We start from the raw sequence: 20241 nt of genomic DNA, 5'->3' as shown, positions 1-20241 counted from the left end.
CCCTTCGTCCTAGGTCCCCGGGCTGCGGGCCGGCAGGGGAGGAGTTAACTCCGGAGGTACCGGCTGGGCTCACCGTACCTGCCGCCGCCGCCGCCGCCGCCGCCGCCGCCGCCGGTGGGAGGGACGAGGACGCGGGAGCCGCCTGGGCGCCAGGAGCGCTCCAGTCTGGCAGGGTGCTGCGCCGGGAGCGGGCGGCGGGGCTCCGCGCGGCTAGGGGCTTCCGCCAGGGGGCGCGCCGCGACGGGGCGGGAGGGGCCGTCTGGTCTGGGGAATTAGCGCCAGGGACGGGCGCGCGCGCGGGTCCCCAGCACATCTGGGCGAGAGCGGCGCCGCTGGACCGAGGGGGGCGCCTAGCGCAGATCTGGAGCGGCAGAGGCACCGCGCGGCTGGGGCCCTTCGAGGCGTTTGGGGCGCACATCTGGGACCTCGAGAAGGGGCCGCGCCTCGCACAGCTGGGCCGGGGGAGGGGGGCGGCGGCCGCACAGCTGGACCGGAGGGGGCGGGGTCGGTCCCGGGCGCCCGGCAGAGGGGAGGGCCGCGAACCGCCGGGGACTGGAGCATGGGACGGCGCGCCTGAAGGAGCAGGGGCGAGGCAGGGGCCTGGGAGCCCGGCAGCAACAGAGGAGAGCGAGGGGCCCGAGAGCAAAGGAGGAAAATGCAACTGACTCGCTGCTGCTTCGTGTTCCTAGTGCAGGGAAGCCTCTATCTGGTGAGTGGCCCGCGGGGAGCTGCGCGGAGGGGCGGGGGCCCGGAGGACGGGGGAGAGCCCGGAAACTTTCTCCCTTCCCCACGACATCCCCGGGATGGAGGGGGAAGCCCGGAGGCCGGGGGAGAGGGCGGGTCCGAGGACCGAGACTGGCCCGCAAGGGTTAATAGGGGCGGAGAGAGGGTGCGCGGCTGGCCCACCCACTTGGCCGCCGGCGGCGGGAGGTGCGACCAGCACGAGGGAAAAGGCCAGCAGCGGGGCGCCAAGGGTTCCTCGACCCGGTTCCGGCGCCCCGGGACGCGCGGAAGGGGTATGGGGGTGGGCGGCGGAGCTGACCACCTGCCAGGTCTGGGGCCCTTGGCTCTTCTCTGACCTCAGGGACCCCGAGGGCCCGGGACCTGGGTCCCCCGGCGCGCAGAGCCTGTCCAGGCAGGGGGCGGCCCCCCGCGGCGCCCGCTCTAGCCTTCCCTCCCGCTCCCTCCCTCCCCGCCTGTTGTTTTCCTCTCCTTTCCCGGCTGCGCGCAGCCCGAGCCCCACAGGACCTGGGCAGGCGGCTCCCGCCCCGGGCGCCCGCGGCAGCTGAGCGGAGCGCCCCAGAGCCCGCTCCCCGAGCGCTCGCTCGCCGCGTCTCTGCCGCCCGGGACACCCGGGAGTCCCACCCCGGCCCCCCGGCCCCAGTCCTTCCGTAGGGAAGCCTCGGCCCCACATCAGGACCTGCCCGTTTCCTCAAAACAATAACACCCCCCCCCCCCCGCCACCTCCCCTTTGCCACAGTGTGGAAGCACCCTTTCCTTCTATCCGCACCTGCGGCCCTTCTCCCCACCCTCCAGCCACTGAGCGACGAACCCCCGGGAGCCAAGTAACACGGGGCTGCAGCCTGGGGCCCTCCTGGCTGTCCCTCTGCCCTACCCCTGGGGCCTAGCGGGTAGGGTCATTTGGCACACCTCTGCGGGCATAGCTGAGGCCAGAACGGGGGAGGGGTGGAGGGAGGGGGAGCATGGAGACCCCGGGGTCCCTTTGGAGCCCTCCAGAGGCCAGCCCTCGGGCCTCCCTCATCCTCATCCCAGGGGCCACCCTTGAAACCCAAACACTGCCCAGCTGTGAGCTGGAGCCCCTAGCGCTGGAAAGACAGACACGCAGGGCGAGTACTCTAGAAGCTGAGTAAGCACACTCCCACTGCCGCCCTTAGGAGACCTCTCTACTCCCTGATGCCCTCCTGAGCCACTGGGTGACCGAGCTGGGTTACACTGCCCAGCTGGCCCGCCCCACAGCCCCTCCAGGAGGCCTTCCCAGGTGCTGCCTGTTGCCGTAGCCGATCCGGCATTGGCTGGCCAAGGCTTAGCAGTTTGGCACAAGACTTCCAGTGGGCCTGGGCTTGGGAAGAACCTCCATAAACGACCCTATCTGGTCCGTAAGGCCAGGAGGGAGCCGTGGAATGAAAGGGCTGACCCTGTGTGATTCAGCCTTGTAGGGATGTCACCTTTCAATCCTGGTGTCCTCATCTGTAGAATGGGCATAAGAACTCCTGCCTCGGGGAGCAATAGGGCCCCGGCACGTCCTCATGGGTGATCCCCTGAGTTTTTGACTGTCCATATCTTGGCCTTCCTGGCTGTGGAGTTCACTCTAGGGCTCCTACTAGTCCTCCTGTCCAAACTTAAACTGCATTTGTACATGACTGGAAATGTCACTGCTTTCTTACTCTGTTGTCTGTTGGGTCTCAGCCTCAGAGGACAAAATATCCTAGGGTTTAAGGGTAGCGATGTCTCATCCGACAGAAAAGGACATGCCAAAAAGCAGGGGCTGCGCCTCTCCTGCCAAGCCGGGGTCTCTCCCAGTGTAGGGGTGGAGCTTTCCTATTCAACTCGGGGCTCCTTCAGGGCAGTGGCTATGCTTTCCCATCACCTTGTGAATTTCTCAGAGGCAGGGAATTTCCTCTGTGAAATTGTGACCTTATAACCAACCTCTCCTGTAAGACCGGGGGCACCGGCAGCACAAGGCTACGCCTCTGACAGGTGAGGACTCTCCCAGGATCAGGAGCTGGGCCTCCCCCATCAGACTGGAAACTCCCTAGGGGCAGGGACTATGTCTTCTGGTCTGCTGGAGGGAATTCTTGATCATGCTTCCAGACTTAGAGTAGCCGCCAAAGGCAGGATGGTGGGAGGGACGGGGTGGGGGTGACCTGAATGTCAGCAGGGTTGCTGGGGCCGTGACACAAGGCAGAGTGCACACTCAACCCCTAGCGAAAGTGGGTGATGTGCAGGGGTCCCTCAACCTCAGGTCGGTGGAAGGGACAGGCTGTTGGTGGAGGACAGAGACCAGAACTCCTAGGTCCTCTGGGGACGGGGGTCTCACTCTCCTCCCAACTCCCTCCACAGGTCATCTGTGGCCTGGATGATGGCCCTCCTGGCTCAGAAGACCCTGAGCACGATGACCATGAGAGCCAGCCCCGGCCTCGGATGCCTCGGAAGCGGGGCCACATCTCACCTAAGTCCCGTCCCTTGGCCAACTCCACTCTGCTAGGGCTGCTGGCTCCGCCTGGGGAGGCATGGGGTGTCCTTGGGCAGCCCCCCAACCGCCCAAACCACAGCCCCCCACCTTCGGCCAAGGTGAAGAAAATCTTTGGCTGGGGTGACTTCTACTCCAACATCAAGACCGTGGCCCTGAACCTGCTCGTCACGGGGAAGATCGTGGACCACGGCAACGGGACCTTCAGCGTCCACTTTCGACACAATGCCACCGGCCAAGGCAACATCTCCATCAGCCTCGTGCCCCCCAGTAAAGCTGTAGAATTTCACCAGGAGCAACAGATCTTCATCGAAGCCAAGGCCTCCAAAATCTTCAACTGCCGAATGGAGTGGGAGAAGGTGGAACGGGGCCGCCGGACCTCGCTCTGCACCCACGACCCGGCCAAGACCTGCTCCCGAGACCACGCTCAGAGCTCCGCCACCTGGAGCTGCTCCCAGCCCTTCAAAGTCGTCTGTGTCTACATCGCCTTCTACAGCACAGACTACAGGCTGGTCCAGAAGGTGTGCCCGGATTACAACTACCACAGCGATACTCCCTATTACCCCTCGGGGTGACCCTGGGCAGGCCACAGAGGCCAGGCCAGGGCTGGAAGGACAGGCCTGCCCATGGAGGAGGCCATCTGGCTGGATACTGGGCAGGGAAGGGAAGGGACCTCAGGCAGGGGCGGGGGGTTGGAGAGGAGGAGATATCGAGTGGGGCCAGGCCCAGTCTCCAGTGGTGGCGGGGAAGGAGTCCCAAGCACTGGCCCAGCTTGAGGTTGCGGAGCGACTAGGACATGGGAGCGCTGGAGGAGGAGCGGGTTCTCTGGGCAGCCCCGCGGGGCTTCCCCACTGCACAGCAAGAAGATGCTGGGTCTGGGAGGCTTCTGGGGAAGGCAGACCAGTGTGGCCCCAGTATAGGGCTGGAGAGGAACCCAAAGCCTGGGCTCCCTCCTCGCTGTCCTAAGGAAGAGCAGCAACAAGGAGAGGGGCATTTCATCAGCATGGACACAAGTAGGCCACAAAGGATGGCAGAGATGGGGCAGCCTGTGAGCCAGCTCTGGGAGGGGAGCGGGGCAGGGGGGGCAGGAGGAACTCTCGTGCCCCACGGAGGGGACCCCCCAGCCCCGTAAACCCATGTCCTGGACTGTGTACTGAACTTGGCTTGAGGCTCAAGGGGTGACCCTTGAAGTCTTTTTGATGTCTTGACAAGTAGACCCTCTGTTCCCAGCCAGGCCATCCCTTTCCGAAATTCTCTCTCCTGCCACAGCTGTGTCCTCCCTCACTCCCGCCCCGCCTTGTGCTGACGGGACACCCATCCTTAAGCTGAGACAGAGGGTGATCGTGGTTCTCCCAACACCAAGGCCACAGATGGAAGCCCACCCTTGCGCTGTGTCCCTCTGCCCCCCCGCCCCCTGCCGGCTCCTCTGGGAGTGTCCTTGTCCAGCCCGCCGGCCTGGGGCTCCCCTGGATAGGGTCGGCACCTCCCCCTCTCGGCCCATGGGGCTGGGGGGTGCCAGACTGTCAAGGGCGTGCTGGACCTGTTCCATGGTGTCTGACTGTGGGTGGGGGAGGGGCGGGCGGGGTGTGGAATCACCTGATTGTCAATTTCTGTGTGCCGAGTCTTGTTCTGGAGCCGGGAATAAAGCTTTCCCAAGGCATTGGATTCTGAATTGTCCAGGGAGGGTAAGGGCCTGGGTGTCCCACCAACCAGCCAGCCTCGCTCAGAGGGCAGAGGGATGAGCCCTGGAGACCAGAGCTGGGGGGCTCTGCTGGAGCTGTTGCTCCCTGAGGGCTCAGAGCTTCCCTCTCCAGCCCCCTTTCTGGAGCTGTCGGGAAGGCTGGGCCAACAGCCCCTGGTGCTCCTGGGGGGCGGGGGTGGAGCCGCAAAGCCACTTGGGGAGGAAAAGCTAGTAGGCGGCATGGCCCCTTGTGCTCCTTGTCGTCTCCCTAGGTGGCCATCTGGGTGGGCTCGGGGTGGGGGGCCCCCTGCTCTCGCTCTGTCAGTATTTTGTGCCGTGGCCTTGGATAACTCCATGCTCCTCTCTGGGTCTCTTTTTCCTTCTCTGTGAAATGAGATGCTTGACCAACCCAGAGTTTCTCCCATGGGTGGGGGCATCCAGATCACGGAGAGTGGCGGGTAACACATGCATTTCTGGGCTCCGGGGTTTCCAATCCACTAGGTCCGGGCTGGGGTGTAAGGATGTGCCTTTCTGATGACAACGATGCTCCTGGCCCAGGGACCACAGTCTGAGGACCACTCGTATGGCCTCTCCTGTCCTCTATGGCTCTGGCTCCCTAACATGAACAGACCCCTCTGAGGCTCTCTCCCAACTGTGACTTCCAGCTCCTTCTCCTGGGGAAATCTCCTGGAAGGGCCCTTCCGGGGACTCGGGGTGTCAGGGGTTCAGTCTGATAACGTGCTGGGGCAGGAACAGGCCAGGTTGGGGGGAAATGGGGACAGAAGGAGACTTGCAGTCATTGCCCTGCCCCCGCCGAGAGGAGGGCCTTGGGATGGATGTCTGCCGGTGGCGTCTTGCCTGGGAGTCAGCTGGGCCCTTTGGGGCTCAGTGAGCAGAAGGCTGAGCCCCAAGTACCAAGATCGCAGTACCCCCTATGAGGCCATCCTAGGTCTGCTGGCTTGGGAGGGCAGCACTCAGGTCCCCTGGGCCCCTCCCAGCCGTGCAGCCAGAGCAAGGAACATCCTAGCATGTGGGGAAGGTGGTCCCACCACCCCCAGCCTGCCTCCCCTGCCCACCGGCACTCAGCACGGCCCGGGGCTCCTCTCACTGCAGAGCAGAGCTGGGCAAGGCCTTAGCAGCTATCTTGCTGTAAGAAGTGACCCAGAAAGGGCACGTGACTCAAGCTCACACTCCGGTTCCAGTGTTCCCCTCCACCATGACTCCTGAGGTCACCTCTCCCAAGCGGAGATTTGAGACATTCCCCTCCGTACCCCTCCCCGCGCTGGGCCATGGGGGCAGGTGCTCAGAATTCAGACAGGCCCAGGGGCTCAGGCTCTGTCCCGGGGCTGGGGTGGGGGGGGTCTGCTGGGATCTGGCGGACTCTATCACCTGCGGATGCCTTCCAGACTCGCCTCCTCCCACAGCCGTGTGGGCGCTGGAGGAAGAGAAGCAGGTCAGCGGCCCCGAGCCCTCCTCACCTGGTCTGTGGAACCAGCAGCAGGAAGCGGGGGACCCTCTGCCCCACCCGCTCCGGCTCCTCTTTTGTGGAGAGCCAGATGCTGCGGACAGCTGGAGGGCTGGCCCGCTTGGCACGCAGTCTGCTTGGGCAGGGGGTGCGTTCATTTCAATAACTTCATTTCAGCCTCGCACACAGTCCTCGGTCTCCTCCCTCCTTTCCCGCCTTCCCCGCTAACCTGGCTGCTCCTCTCTGCTAGGATCTTGCTAATAGGTTTTTCTCCTGAGCTGTAATTCTTTTGGAATAGACCTCTGGGCCCTGATACTCTGGCCACCACCAGATACTTCCTATGTCCCCATGGTCCTCATGAAGGTAAGGGGTCTGTCTAACTGTCTCTCATCACAAAGGCACAACCTCTGCTCCCCTTGGTGAGCGACGTCCATGACATCTTCCCAGGGGAGATGGACCCCCAGTCACTACCAGGTGCTCTCTGATCGTCTGATCTTGCCATTCAAACACAGGGGAGCAGACTACTCTGGAATGAACCTGTCTCCTCTCGCAGGAAGCAGCTCTAGGTCCTACTCCCACCCCAGCCCTTTGGCCTCCCCCACCACTGCCCTGCTGTGACAAGGCTTTTGGTCCGGTGGTCCAGTTCCCCCATCGGCTCAACCCCGCTAGGGAGCCACCCCGGGGCAGAGTCCTTTTCTCCTTCATCCGAGGGGAGCAAGGGTCATGGCCCACATCGTCCTAAGAGACTGAGGAACCAGGGTCTGTAACCCCGTGAGGCCAGTCTGTGCCTCCCTCGTCAGACTGACATCTCCCAAGGCAAGAACGGTACTATGGGCACGGGTGAGAGAGCTTGCTCTCAGAACCCCTGGAGGCTGCCTCTGCCCTTCGGCCTTGGGCACAGGTACTGTCTAGGCCTCCGTGTCCCCACCTGTGACGGGGTGAATCTTCCCAGCAGCCTGCGAAGCTAACAAGAGGGAATCCATGGCGGGTCAACGGGCGACAAAGCCGAGTCTTCCTCTGAATGAAGCTTGAGGCAAAAGCAAGTGGTGTCTAGGTCCCTCCTCTCTCCTCCTTCCCCCTCATTTTTCCTCCCTGGGATGAGCAAGCGGGAACTGAGTCACCCCCTTCGCCATCCTTGGCAGGGATGCCGGTGACCTTGCGTGTGGCAGTCTCCTGAGGCGAGGCCCATTGCTCAGAGCTTACGCGAGGTGGTGGGTGGATAGGGAAGGGGGGAGAGGGGGAGTGCGTGGACGTGGAGGCAGCTGAAGGTCAGAGGGTGACCGGGGACCTGGAATGTCAAGTTGGGTAGGTTTGTGGGGGGGGGTATGGGAGACACAGTGAACCAGTCACTCTGGGCTGGGAAGTGACTCAATACCATGGCTGGGAGTGGGAGAGAGAAGTGTTACTTCCGGAGACTCTGAGTCCCGTGGTGCCACAAGGAGAATCGGGGGCTGGGGTGACAGGCAAAGAGAGGACCCAACCGCCCTACCAGGAGGAGGCAAGCTTGAATGCAGGGGGGCCCCTGCCAGTTACACTGAAGTCCCGGAGTAGCAGCTGTCGCCATCCTGAAGGCACGAACGCCGGAGGAGACCCCGCACTCAGGAGGCGGTGGCTGGGCTCTGGTTCCACGGGACCCCTCTTTGCCGTCGGCCTGCCAAGCTCAAAAGCTGACCAGATAACCCAAGCGACAGATGCCTGCTTCAAAGCTCTCCAGTCCATCATCGCGAGGCCCATCTCCCGAACCACGGAGGCTGCCCCCGAATGGACAACACGTGTGCTTGCGGGAACTGGTGTCTGCGTCCCAACTGGCTGGGTGGCTTTGGGCAAAGGACGTCATCTGCCGGACCTCCTCAGGTGGAAACCTAGGGATCTATTTACATTGGAGCACTTCGGGGGAAATGAAACTACCTCCTCAACAAATGTTGCCTCTTCCTCGTCTGTTTTTGGACGCGGGTTATGTCTGCTTCAGCCTTGCTCCTGGTGTAGCTGGGGGCTGGAGGGAGGAGGAGGGAGGAGACCCAGCTTCCCAGCCTGGTTCTGCCCCGTAATGCAGGAGGCAGGGAATTGTTCCATGTTGTCCATTTCCCTTTCTTCCGAAGGAACGGGATCCTCAGGGTTAAGCTGGGCTTCTGCCTGCCTGAGATACATACTACATCTCTCTGCCTCACTTGCGCCTAGATGTGGTCATGTGACTGAGATCTGGCCAGTGACACGTAAGCCAAAGGGCTATTTGGCAACTTCTAGAAAGACAGTTGATAAGACACTTGAAAGACAGTTCTCACTGCCATCTTAGACCATGGGCATGAGAGTCACATCCTGGGAGTGGCAGAGCAATGAGCTGGGGGAAGTCTTGGTTCCCGAACGCCTCGTGAAATAGAAAATGGTGTGGACAGAAACACCATGCCAGCCCTAACCTGCCTCCCCCCTCAGACTTTACTGTGAGAGACAAATCAAATGTCTGTCTTATGTAAGCCGGGGTGCTTTGGGTCTCCATTTCCTACAGTTACATCTATCGCTACCTGCCCCCTTCCCTACCCACCCACCACCTCGCCATCAAACCAGGGGATGGGTTTGAGCGCTGCCCTACTGTGGACCTGGTTCCTCATCTGGAGAGATGAGAGGAGGATGCTCCCGTATCTTGCCACACATCAGAGAGGTTTTCCTAGGCCGGTGGGCAAGAACGAACTTGGGAAAGCTCTGGTCCTCCCCCTGGCTCCCTGACACCGGGGCACACAGCCTCCATTTTCGGAAGGGGAATGAGCTGCTGCAGCATGGCCGGGAGTCCCTGAGGGTTCCGAAGGATTCTCCACCCCATCTGAAAGGCCTCCAGTCCCCAAATTCAACCCCCACACGTCTGAGTCCCCATCCACATTCTGATGTTGGTGACACGCAATCCTCGTTAAGGGCCTGGCTGATCCCAGCCAGATGGGATCCTAATTTAATTAAAACCCTTTAATTACCTGCAACAACACAGCTTTGGAAGTCCGCGGCAGGAGGGGCCCTGTGTTGGGAGGGGAGAGGGCAGGGCAGAGAAATGCCTGCCCTTCCATCACTCCATAAAGGCTTTCGGGATGGTTCTTCACCCTGTGAACACAAACTGCAGGGAACAGACGGTGCAGCCCCTGCCTCTGGCTTGGTCTGCAGCCAAGCCAGGGAGCCGGGCCAAGCAGGCCCCGGGGAGTAGAGTGGCAGGCTCTAGAAACCGATGCTGTCAGGGTTGCTTTGGGGCTGGCGCCGGGATGGCCATAGGGTGCTGAAGCTCAGGTCTGAGCTGCCTGAGACCCTGGCCCTGCCCAGGGCACTCTGGGTAAGAGCAGGCATGCTTCTGATGCCTCTGGACTGGCCCGGCTTCAGAAACAGGGGTACCTCCACATCCGCCAAAGGAACTTGGGCACCGATAAGGTTGCTCACGGTGCTGGGCCTCAGCTGGCTCCTCCCTAGGAAGGCAGAAGGAAGGGACCCCGGCCAGGCCAGAGCCCACCAAGCCTTGGCAGGGGCAGATGCTGAAACCCAGGCTCTGTGAGCCTGGCTAGTCTTAAGCCTTGTGGACATCATACACTAATACCCATCTGTTCTCTCCCTTAGTGCTCATTCATTCAACAAATATTGTTTAATAAAGCCTCTGGAAGTTCCAGCAGGTCTCCACGGTGCCAGGAGATCCAAAAGAGGTTTCCGTCCACACTTGAGCCATGGCCTTCAAGGAAGCGTTTTATCGAGGCCAGCATGATGTCAGTGGTCGGAATGGGAGCAAGAAACCCCAAGGTGAAGGAGAAATGCAAGGGGCAAGATTCAGAGTCACCAGGCCCTGCCACTCCACACCCCAAAGGTTCTCCATCCAAAGCCAAGCTGGGGACACTCTACTTCGCTCTGTTGGACACACTCCCTGGGACCTAGAACTTTCTGCTTCCACCTGTCCCACCCCTCTCCCCTCTTCCTGCGCTCAGCCTTGCCCCGTGCTCCATCCCGTGTCCTCTGCTGCCCCCTGACCCCCACAGCTCTCCCTCTGAAGATCCTGCTCCTATCTCTGACTCAGGCTGTGCCCGCAGGGCTGACAACTTAGGGGCTGTAACCATAGGACACGTGGATTTCCCCTCTAGACTAATGAGACACTGGGCACAGGAGCTGTTGCTCCCTTGGAATGGAGACTCTGTTCCGTGCCACTGGCCCGCTGGCCTGGAGCTCCCCAGAGCCAGAGGCCCCTCCTCCGAGGCCCAAGCTAATGAACTCCCTGCACCCCGATGTCCTGCATACCGAACCTTCCCCGCCCAGGGATGACCACAGCTGGGGAGGGGAAGTGACGACAGGAGGGCAAGTCACTGTCCCCACCTGCCATGCCCGACTGCCTGGCTAGGAGAGAACCCCACCTCTCCACCCACTTGTCCCCGGGATTGTATGTTATCTTCTCTAGAAGGGTCTTCAGGGGCCCAGGTGAGCTCCAAGGGCACAGTGAGGGGCAGGGTCTCGACCTGAGTCACTGAGAGCCATGGGAAAAGCCAGGGCCCTCTGAATCCTGACCCAGTACACACTCTTTCCATTAAAACAGGCCTCCTCACCCCAGATCCCCTTCGCGGCTTAAGGTGGAGCCCAGAGAGCCAGGGCTCCCCTACCTTGAGGTCAAAGCAAGGCCATGCCCCAGCAACGATGTGTTTGAAGAGAGGTGGGTTGACGTCTTAGTTTCACGTGATCGTGACCTGGTCTCACCAGCCTTCCCTGGGCCACAGTTCTTTCTCCACCTGCTCACGTGGTTACTGTAAGGGACAAACCGACTGTGTGAACGGCGGCACCATGTCGGGGGAGGCCCACGGGCATGTAGCACCGCCTGGCCCTCTGCCCACCTGCTGGGGCCCAGGGGTGTTCCAGAGCCTCACAGGAAGGGGCAGAAAGCTGGTTTCTCTTTCTTTTTGAGGTAGGCTGTGTAGGGCAGAGGTTGCGAGCACAGATCCTGAAGCCAGACTGCCACTTCCTAACTGTAGACCTTGCAAGTTACTGAACATCTTTGTGTCTCGATGTCCCCATCTGTAAAATGGGGATGATCTTTACCTGTCAGAGGGCTGTTGTGAACTGGAACGTGTGTAGCCATTGGAACTGTGTTTGGTGCTGAGGCAGCCATCAGGTGAGTTGCTCTGAGGAGACCCACTCTATGGCCACCCCACCCCCACCCCAATTTGGCCAAGCCTGGGAGGGAGAGAGCGAGGGAGAACGGCCATGGACACACGCATTCTTCTCTGCAGGAAGAATGTGCAGGAGAAAACCCCACAGGGGAGGTCAGAAGTCTGTCATGTCTACAAAAGAAGATGCAAACAAAGGAAGCTACTTTTGTTTTCCTCGATTCTGGCTGAGAAACGGGGCCCTTGGTGGCATCACTACTGTTCCTTGGGCCCAGAAGCCCGCATCTGCGCTCTAGAAGCCTGGCGGAGCACTGGGTTTCCTCTGTGTCCCCCCGCCTGGGGCCTCTACTTATAAACGTAACAACAGGCTCAGAGAACGCAGGTGGCCACAGGGTCTTTATTTAGAAGCACAGAATCATAGAGCAGCTAGCCAAGCGTACCGAGGCAGCCTGCCCAGGGCCCCTCCTGCCTTACCTCGCCTTCCCCCCTACCTTGCCTGTCTTCGTCCCCTCCACCCGTCCCCTCCATCTGTCACCTCACCTTCACCCTAGGGATCGGTTTTCTCGTCAGCCTGAAGAGCCCATGGTCCCCTCGTTGCTACCCCTGAGAACTGGGCGTAGGAAGCACGCCCATCTCGGATGCTACCCCCGAGGCTGAGTCCCCCGGAGGACTGGGCCTTGTGTGACCCATTTCTTCCACATTTTGAGAAGGGCCGAGGGCGTGGGGTACACACACCACCTAGCCGGTAGATCTTGACTCACAGACGACCCCGGAACTTTACTGCTCTCGTGGGAGTCTCTCATAGGGGTAGGGACGAGAAGGGAAGAGACACGGGTCAATGGGCAGCATTTACACAAGGCAAGAACTGGGCTGGTTGGGGAAACAGGGCCTGGGTGCAGGATCCAGGAGCAGGGAAGGGTATACAAATGCCCCATTTACCAGTCTTGGCAGCACCAGGCCTGGGCCAGGAGGGGCTGCTTACTCAGGCTCGGCCATCTGCCTCAGCTCAGCGGAGATCAGCACTGGAAGGCTCGGTGTAGGCAGGCTTTTTTATTTTTTTAATGCGGCAGGATCAGGCTCAAGATGTCACTCCAGTGAGCAGGACTGGAGACAGGGGAGAGAAATGTCTAGGAAAACAGGGGAGAAATAAATGGAAGCTTCCATGCTCCAGGAGGAGCGAAGGACAGGGAGTAGAGAAGGAAGGTAAAAGGGAGCCCAAGACGAAACATGGCATGGAGAAGACGGTCTTGACATCATGCCTCTTTCCCCGGCAACTCAGAAGCCAGCAATAGCCGGAGAAACGGGGCTCCTGGGTCCCAAACTTACCACCGCCCCCTTCCCCAGTCCCCAGGCTCTCTTCTCACATCCGCAAGCCCAGGGGCTTCTGCCCCGCCTCCTACCTTCCTCTCTGGAATGCCTAATGTCAAGTGCTGCCCGCTCTCGGAGACTGTGACAGTGGTGATCCTACACGCACTGTCCCAGGTGACTGAAAGATCTGGCGCAGGCGGACGGCTTCCTGAGGCTTCTGTGGACTCCCCCTCCTCCACACACGCCAGCCCCCTAAGAGTCCGGAGCTCGCTCACAGGACACCAGGCTAGCCTCTTGACACAGTTGCTCTCCCACAGGTTAGTCTGCTCCAGAAGATTCCCCCGTGCTCCCAAAGGTGCCCATTTCGGCGTCTCATCGGAGATTTATATTCCATTCCAAGAAATCCTAAAAGCGAACGGACTCCAAAGGCTATTATATGGCGTAGGCTGGAACCAACGCGAATTACATGGTGATAACATTAGCAGTTTACCTTTCTTGTTCAATGGCAGTCACTGGATTAAGGACTTGACATGTATTTTCTCATTAATTTCCCAAGAGAACTCTATACAGGATGCCCATTTTACAGATGAGAAAATTAAGGCCTACGCAGGCAAGTACTTTGGCCGGGACCACGAGTGGTGGCGGGAGTGCAGAGCTCCCAGCAATTCTCAGCCATTGGCCTTATTCCCTACTTAACACCGGAACACATCCAAGTCAGGTGCAACCTTGCTCAACTTCCCATCCTCACCAAATGCGCCTGTGTTTGCAGGACTCTCCTCACACCTAGAGAGGGTGTGTCTCCTCTTCCTCCTTAAGCTTCCCAGCCCCCTGCGTGCTCCGAACCTCAGGGCATGGACCATCCCCTCTCTACTGAAGCCTTCCCATCAGCTTGAACCAAATAGGTTTTGTCCTGTGGGAAAGCCCACCTCGCTCTCATTTCCCTCCTACAGGCACTGCTCGAGTTTCTCCCCTTCACAGCCACACCTGAAGCCCGTGCCTATCCCTCACCTCCTCCCCACTCCTCACCTCCCCCTGCCCTGGGCCCTTCCCTGAATGACCCTGGCTAAGGTCACCAATGACTTCCATGTTGCTAGCTCCAATGGGCATTTTAAATCCTTGCTCTTATTTGACGGCATTGGACACTTTTAACTCTTTCGTATTGGTCCTCTTGAATATGATTTTCCTCCTATCTCTGGCCACTTCTTCGTGACTTATCTTCCTCCAACAGCCTTCAGAGCTAAGGGTTCCTTACAGTTTAGACCGGGGCCCCCTTCTCTCCTCACTCTGTATGCTTCCTTAGATCCAACACACCCAGAGCTTCAGTTCCACCTATAGACCAGTTCTCTCCAGTTTCCACCTCCCCTCTGAGTGCTAGGCTCATACATTCAAGAGCCCCCGTGATGCCTCCCTTGGATTTCTCACGGCATCTCATGATCAGCAAGTCAGATGAAATCAGTGATCGAATTTCCCTCCAGCCTGTTTATCTTCCCATCCGTCTCTTTTTGGGGGTCTCCTTCCTGGTGGCCTCTCTGTCCCTACTCTATCCAACCCATCATCAACTTCTGCCAAATCTGCCCCCTAAATTTCTCTCAAACGGATCTTCTTTTCAGCTGTGCTACAAGTTCTGAAGCAAGTTCTGTGATCTCTGGCCTTCCATCGTCCCCACTGCCGACATTAAGTTTTCTAAACTCTAGCCAGAGATCTTATTAAAATGAAATCTTGTCACCCTCTTCTGCCTACATCTCTCCAATGGTTTCCCACTGTTCTCAATTAAGTGCCTAAATCCTGCATGTGACCTAGGGAGGGGCTCCCAGCTCCCGCGTCTACATCGTTGGTCTGCCGGCCAGCCTGCCAGCCTTCCGGGTTCCTTGAGCGCTCCGAGCTCAGGAATTCACGCCATTTCTTCTGGGCAGAACGTGCCTCCCCCACCTCCCCAGGCTCACAGCCCTTCACCCTTCCGCTCTCACCTCAAAAGCTGCTTTTTAGGGAAGCCTTCTGGATCCCCCACATTAATTCCCTACTCACAGGCCCTCCCAGCGCCCCATACATTTCTTCCAGAGCACTCAGCGTGGACTGACATCCCGTATTTGTGAGATCATCAGGGACATTCTCTCATCATACTCGAAGCTCCATGGAGGCAGGGAGCAGTTAGCGGAACTCCCTGTTACCCCTAAAAGCTAGTGCAGTCCCTGGCACATTGTATATTGAATGTGTCAGTGAATAATTAGCAGAGAAAACCGAAAAGAATTCATTCTGGCAAGGCCACAGCGAGGCCCGGTTCTTAGACTTTGGTCGGAGTGGAAGGCCCTGGGGGTCTCCCAGTGGTATGCTGGCTAAACACTTGCGCTCCTTCGCTTTTCTCCGGATTCAGAGGTCGTGGGGGTAGGGAGGACCCTCGGTGATCACATCCCTGGAATGGCTAGCGATGCCACTGGATCCTGTGGTCAGGGGATATGCCTGTGTTTCCTTAGTGGTTCAGAAAAATACTCCTAGCCCTGATAAGAGATAGAGAGAAAATGTTTCTTTACCCAGGGAGATGAAAATGTGTGATAAGACTATTGGCTTCCGCATCAGTGTCAGTCTAACGCTAGATCTCTTAACGACACGGGTTTGAACTGCGCGGGTCCCCTCACGTGGGCATCTTTTTTGATATGGCGCGGTACTATAAATGCATTTTCTCTTCCTTATGATTTTCCTAATCATAGTCTTTTCTCGAGCTTACTTTATTGTACGAATACAGCATGTAATACGCACACCCGATATGTCCATCAACTGCTTATGTTCTTGGTAAGGTTTCTAGTCGACGGTGGGCTACTCATCATTAAGCTTTGGGCGAGTCAAAGTTATATGCAAATTCTTGACTCCACAGTGGGGGTTGGGGATACCCCTAACTTGTTCAAGGGTCAGCTGTAACTTCCTTTTACCATTAAACTAAGGATAAGGCATTTGCAAGTGCTGTGGGATAACAGGAAATAAGGAGGTGCACAGATGTTGGGAGGACAGATTTGAAACCACACCAGTGGTTCACGCTGGCTCTCTAAAGTCAAACTGTTACATTTTTAGAAAATTTGAGAGCTGGTTGTTAAACAGCCAATTAAAAACTGAATTATATTAATGTACGATGAACAGCAAAGGTAATAAATGCTCCAAATTCATCTCTCCCGAATTCTTTCTCATTCTACCATTGCCTATGTCTGCCAGGTCATCATGGCGGAAATACTAGGCAGTGGGGAGCTGCGTGCTTTCCTACTCTGCGCCCCTGTGACGTCACCTTTGAAGTCTGAACTGGGCCCGGTGGGAGTATTTACACCACGGAAACTGGCAAAGCTACCAATCACGCCGTACATTTTGGGGTACTGAATGTTATTTTTTGGTAGCTCAATGCTGAGCCAAACCACTGGCTCCTTAAAACATTTTAAAGGTCTCTAGTAAATGTGAGGCAAACTTTTACTTGGAAGATGGATAGGTTGAAGAAGTACAGAAACATATGTCTGTCTAAATTTAGGAAATCATTCTCAAAATTGTGTTAAGGCCTGAAGGTGATTGTTTTCTTCTTCAGTTTAAAGCTGTAATTATTCTACATACATTTTATTACAAATATCAGTTACTAAAGTGTAATTTTATGGAACAACCTGTACACCATGACTGCTAGACAAAAATAAACGTGTTGACTAAATTGAGGCATAAGTCCTTAAGAGTGGGCAGGAGAGATTCCTTTTCTCTCTCCCTGCCAAACTTCTGGAAAGTGTAGCTTCTACTCATTCTATATTTACTTACCTTCTCGTCAGTCTTGGCTTCTGCCTTCACCATTTGACAGAAACTGCTCTCAGGTAACCACCGACCTCAGGTAACCACTGACCTCCTTACTGCAAAATTTCTGTTCTTCTCTTCTATTCTCAATGTCATGACCTCTCTGCTTTGTTTCTGAGGGCCACGCCCCTGCCTCCTCCATTAGACTGAATTCGTAAGGCAGAAATCCCACCCTCCACCCCAACCCTACCCCACCATGATGTTTGGTCCCTTCTGGATGCTCTGCCATTGTTTGCTGAATCACCAGCCCAAGTTTAATCCCTGTGACCTTGAACATGTCTTCTCCCTCGGCTGGATGTCTATTTGCTCAGATATCAAAAGAAGGTGAACTGTGTGGGGTGCCCTTCTTTCCCTTTGGCTTGTCAAGAGCTCATCTTAAAGGGTCTTGAGAAAGCTACAACTCTCCCCATTCCAGTGGAGCCTTACGAGCAGGTGTGTGTCCACTCCACTGCCAGGCAAACTCTTGGATTTTCATTTTCTCTTTGGGCCTTGGGCCTAAGCCCCAAAGCTATTCCTTTGCCTTCTGTTGCTTCTGAGCTCAGAGCCAGGTTGAGTGACCTTGAGGAAGTTACGTTATCACCTTCCCAAGCTGTACGATTGGGATGAATGGGAACCGTGCAAGACAAGCTGGCAAGTGTTCAGAACTCCTGCGAGATCTGTAAACTGCGGGTCCTGATGCTATATTCCTTACTTGAGTTACGCGTATTTTATCTTCATAATATTTCCCCCCCCGGAGTTGATCCCCTTCAACTCTTTAATCATTTCTGTTGCTTGCGCTGAATTCCCTCAAGTCTAAAATTCTTTTTTTTCCTAGAGCTGCAGGAATCAGAACCAAACAGTATTCCAGATGCCACTTTCCACTCCAGCATTATGGGATTTACAGAGGGGGGAGCGATCATCTTGCTAATGGCTTAGCGGCATAAAGATCCCATCAGTCAACAACATTCAAGTTTCTGCTCTCATCTGGAGGTCAAAGCTTCTGGTTCTCCCAGCTCATTATCCCAGATACTGATCGTCCTACATTTGCTTTCTTGCTCGTTGCCTCCGTGAGGCGTCCACCTATTGGGTCAAAGGCCCCAATGTGGTACGGTCACCTCCGAAATTAAAAGGGGGAAAACACAGCCACCCTGTGCATGCACGTACGTAAAGAGCAGCCAGACGCTCCTCACCTGAATGTTAGATTAGTCAGCAAGCCATTAGAAATGAATCTAAATGATGTAGGGCAGAGTTCAGTGAAAAGTCATGAGATAAAGGAAACACACCGGGCCCAGGCTGATTAAAAAGATAATTGGTTGTGGAAAATAAGGTTGGGCTCCAGCCAAGAGTTTGTCTTTGACGAAGATAAACGGAAGGATCCGGTGCAGTCAGGTTGGGGGATTCAGCTGCTGTTCTTTTCTAGGAGTTGAGGAGCCAGAACAAAGCAACAGTCAGTTTCAAAGTGCAACGCCACGCCCCCTGTTTGTAGTTCGGCTCATAAACATACAAGCTGTTTCCTTTCATCTGCACAGGCTCACAAAATACGGAGAACCCACAATAGGTTTAAACCAGATTTATAATGGATGCGCAGAATGGGGAAGCCAGAGATCTTCTGGCGTAAGAAAGGATCTTGACGTTCTTGTGTTCTTGGCTAGAACTAAAAAAAAAGAAGATTCTCTTCTAAAGTTCGCAAGCCCAGCAGAGTAGCCGGTGAGAAGCCGCTCTTATCTGAACTGTTAAATCCCATAAAGGAGTAGGAGATGCCTAATGGCAACACAGAAAGGGCTCATCTCCACATGAGCAATGGGAAAATTTTCCAAGGATGACCAGATACGGGGGCCAACAACGTGGTGGGGGGTGCTAGAGACCAAAGCCAGATCATCTATTTGGACCTCAAACCGTAACTCTAAAGGTTCTGTGAAACTACTCGCCTGAAATATTGTTTTGATAAATAAGCTATATCCTTGTGGAATTGAAATCTCCAACTGTTCCACTGGCGCGGACATCTCTGCAGTGACAGCACATGCCCCAGATTGTGGAGTTAACTTGAATTAAATTTCAGATGTGGGGGGAGCTGAGGGAGGGAGTGGTGGCAGTGGGAGGTTTATGAACAGTATGCTGGGGCTCTGATGTTGTCATAACCAGATGGCTTCAACTGTATCATTTAAACAAACACGTCCACAAATAATGTAATAATGACAGGAGAAGCATCGAGCAGTTTCACCTGTACCTGAAATCCTAACAGCTTTGTACCCACACTGGAGATCCCCAAAATATTGGAAAATCCCCAGAGACCCTCCTCCTGATGAAGCTTGGTACCAGGACTGCTCCCCTCCCGAGGGCCTAGGCCCTGAAACCACCAGCCCCCAATGCACAGCTTTCTATGAATGAGGAGGAAAGCAAACCTGAAGGCAGGCTGATCCTCCTGGCCCCCTGAAAGAACAGGACAGCAGACGGATCTCTCTAGAGCTTTGCTTTCTAGAGCTTTCTCCCATAAGAAGGAAACTTTACCTCCGATTTTGGACCAAAACTTTTCAGAAATGGAACCTCCTTCCGCTACTTACGTAATCTTCTCAGGGTACTGTATATCAGGAGAACTGTCACTCGACAGTTGTGGGATCTGACTCATGTCACTTTGACTGCTTTGGGTTTCCACTTCTCTTCACTATAGAATGGGAAGGTGCTGTCTGTCACTTGGTTGTTGGGAAGTTTAAATGAAATACTGTTTGTGAAGGTTCGGTGAAAAACGAGAAGAGCTGAGCGAATGAGGCAATGCAGTGGCCCGGGAGGCCACAAGGGCAGAGGAGACTGTGTGCATGCTGGAACCCTGGACCAGTGTGCTGACCTGGAGAGCCAGGACGAGGTGGCACAGGACGGCAGCCACGATGTGGAACACCGGACACTTCCTCCCGGATGTGAGCTGTGGGAGGAAACTGACAAGTGCAATGGGATGGTTTCTAATAAGCGCATCCTGTGTGTGCCCGTGTCGACGGTTGACCACAGCTGGTCATTCTAGGACCTTGCGCAAGATGAATGAAAACTGGAAAATCTGCCAAGGCCAAAGTCACTGGAGAGAAATGGGAGATGGAATACGTTGAGTCTCCATCTAAGGTCAAATGTACACACCTTGGCCACATAGCCACTGCATTTTCCGGTGTGTCCCACTGTCCTGTCCTGTCCAACACTGCCGTGGAAAGGCAGAGGAGCCCCGGAGTGCCCCTGTGAGCCCACGAGGTATTTAGACATTAACTTTTCTGGAAACACATCAAGTCAGTGACAGAACCAGTCAGAGATAATGATTTCCCTTTATTTAATCTCCACATTCATGTCCCCTTGATCTTTTTATAGTTAGCTAGGAGAAGGGAGGTTGGGAGTTAGGTGTTAGAACACGTAGAGGGTAGAAGAGCCCACCCCCATTACTTGCCTTGGCAGAGGCAGGAGCCTGATCTCTCATTAGAATGTGGCCTGTGAGATACTCAAGGAGGACAAGACACTGGTAGACGCTGGGAGCTCCAAGAGGCAGCCCGGGGTGAGGGAGACGCAGTAAATCCCCATGGGTAGACATTTCTCATAGAATCTCTGCAAGCTGAAGGCTCAAACCAGGTCTCTGAAATCCCTTATGGAACTCAGACCCAAAAAGACAGCCAAGTGAGTGAAACAAAAGACCAGAAATACCACACAG

The 20241-nt window shown here is 56.3% G+C and overlaps 1 protein-coding gene across 1 annotated transcript; it reads left to right on the top strand.

Annotated features, from left to right (window-relative positions):
* The first annotated feature begins 272 nt into the window (after nt 1-272).
* NXPH3 (neurexophilin 3) lies at nt 273-4845 on the top strand. Its single transcript, XM_045983874.1, has 2 exons — nt 273-709; nt 3082-4845. The coding sequence occupies exons 1-2, from the start codon at nt 656-658 to the stop codon at nt 3784-3786; spliced, it is 759 nt and encodes a 252-aa protein (XP_045839830.1). The 5' UTR covers nt 273-655; the 3' UTR covers nt 3787-4845.
* Nucleotides 4846-20241: the final 15396 nt, after the last annotated feature.

The sequence above is a fragment of the Meles meles genome, chromosome 18 (assembly GCF_922984935.1).
Source record: "Meles meles chromosome 18, mMelMel3.1 paternal haplotype, whole genome shotgun sequence".
Lineage (NCBI taxonomy): Eukaryota > Metazoa > Chordata > Mammalia > Carnivora > Mustelidae > Meles > Meles meles.
The sequence above is the reverse complement of the archived record's forward strand: the minus strand, read 5'-3'. Positions and strand labels throughout refer to the sequence as shown.

Coding starts and splice junctions, on each gene's coding strand:
- NXPH3 (XM_045983874.1), top strand. CDS start 656: ATGCAACTGACTCGCTGCTGCTTCGTGTTCCTAGTGCAGGGAAGCCTC. Junction 710..3,081: donor TGCAGGGAAGCCTCTATCTG/GTGAGTGGCCCG, acceptor CTCCCTCCACAG/GTCATCTGTGGCCTGGATGA.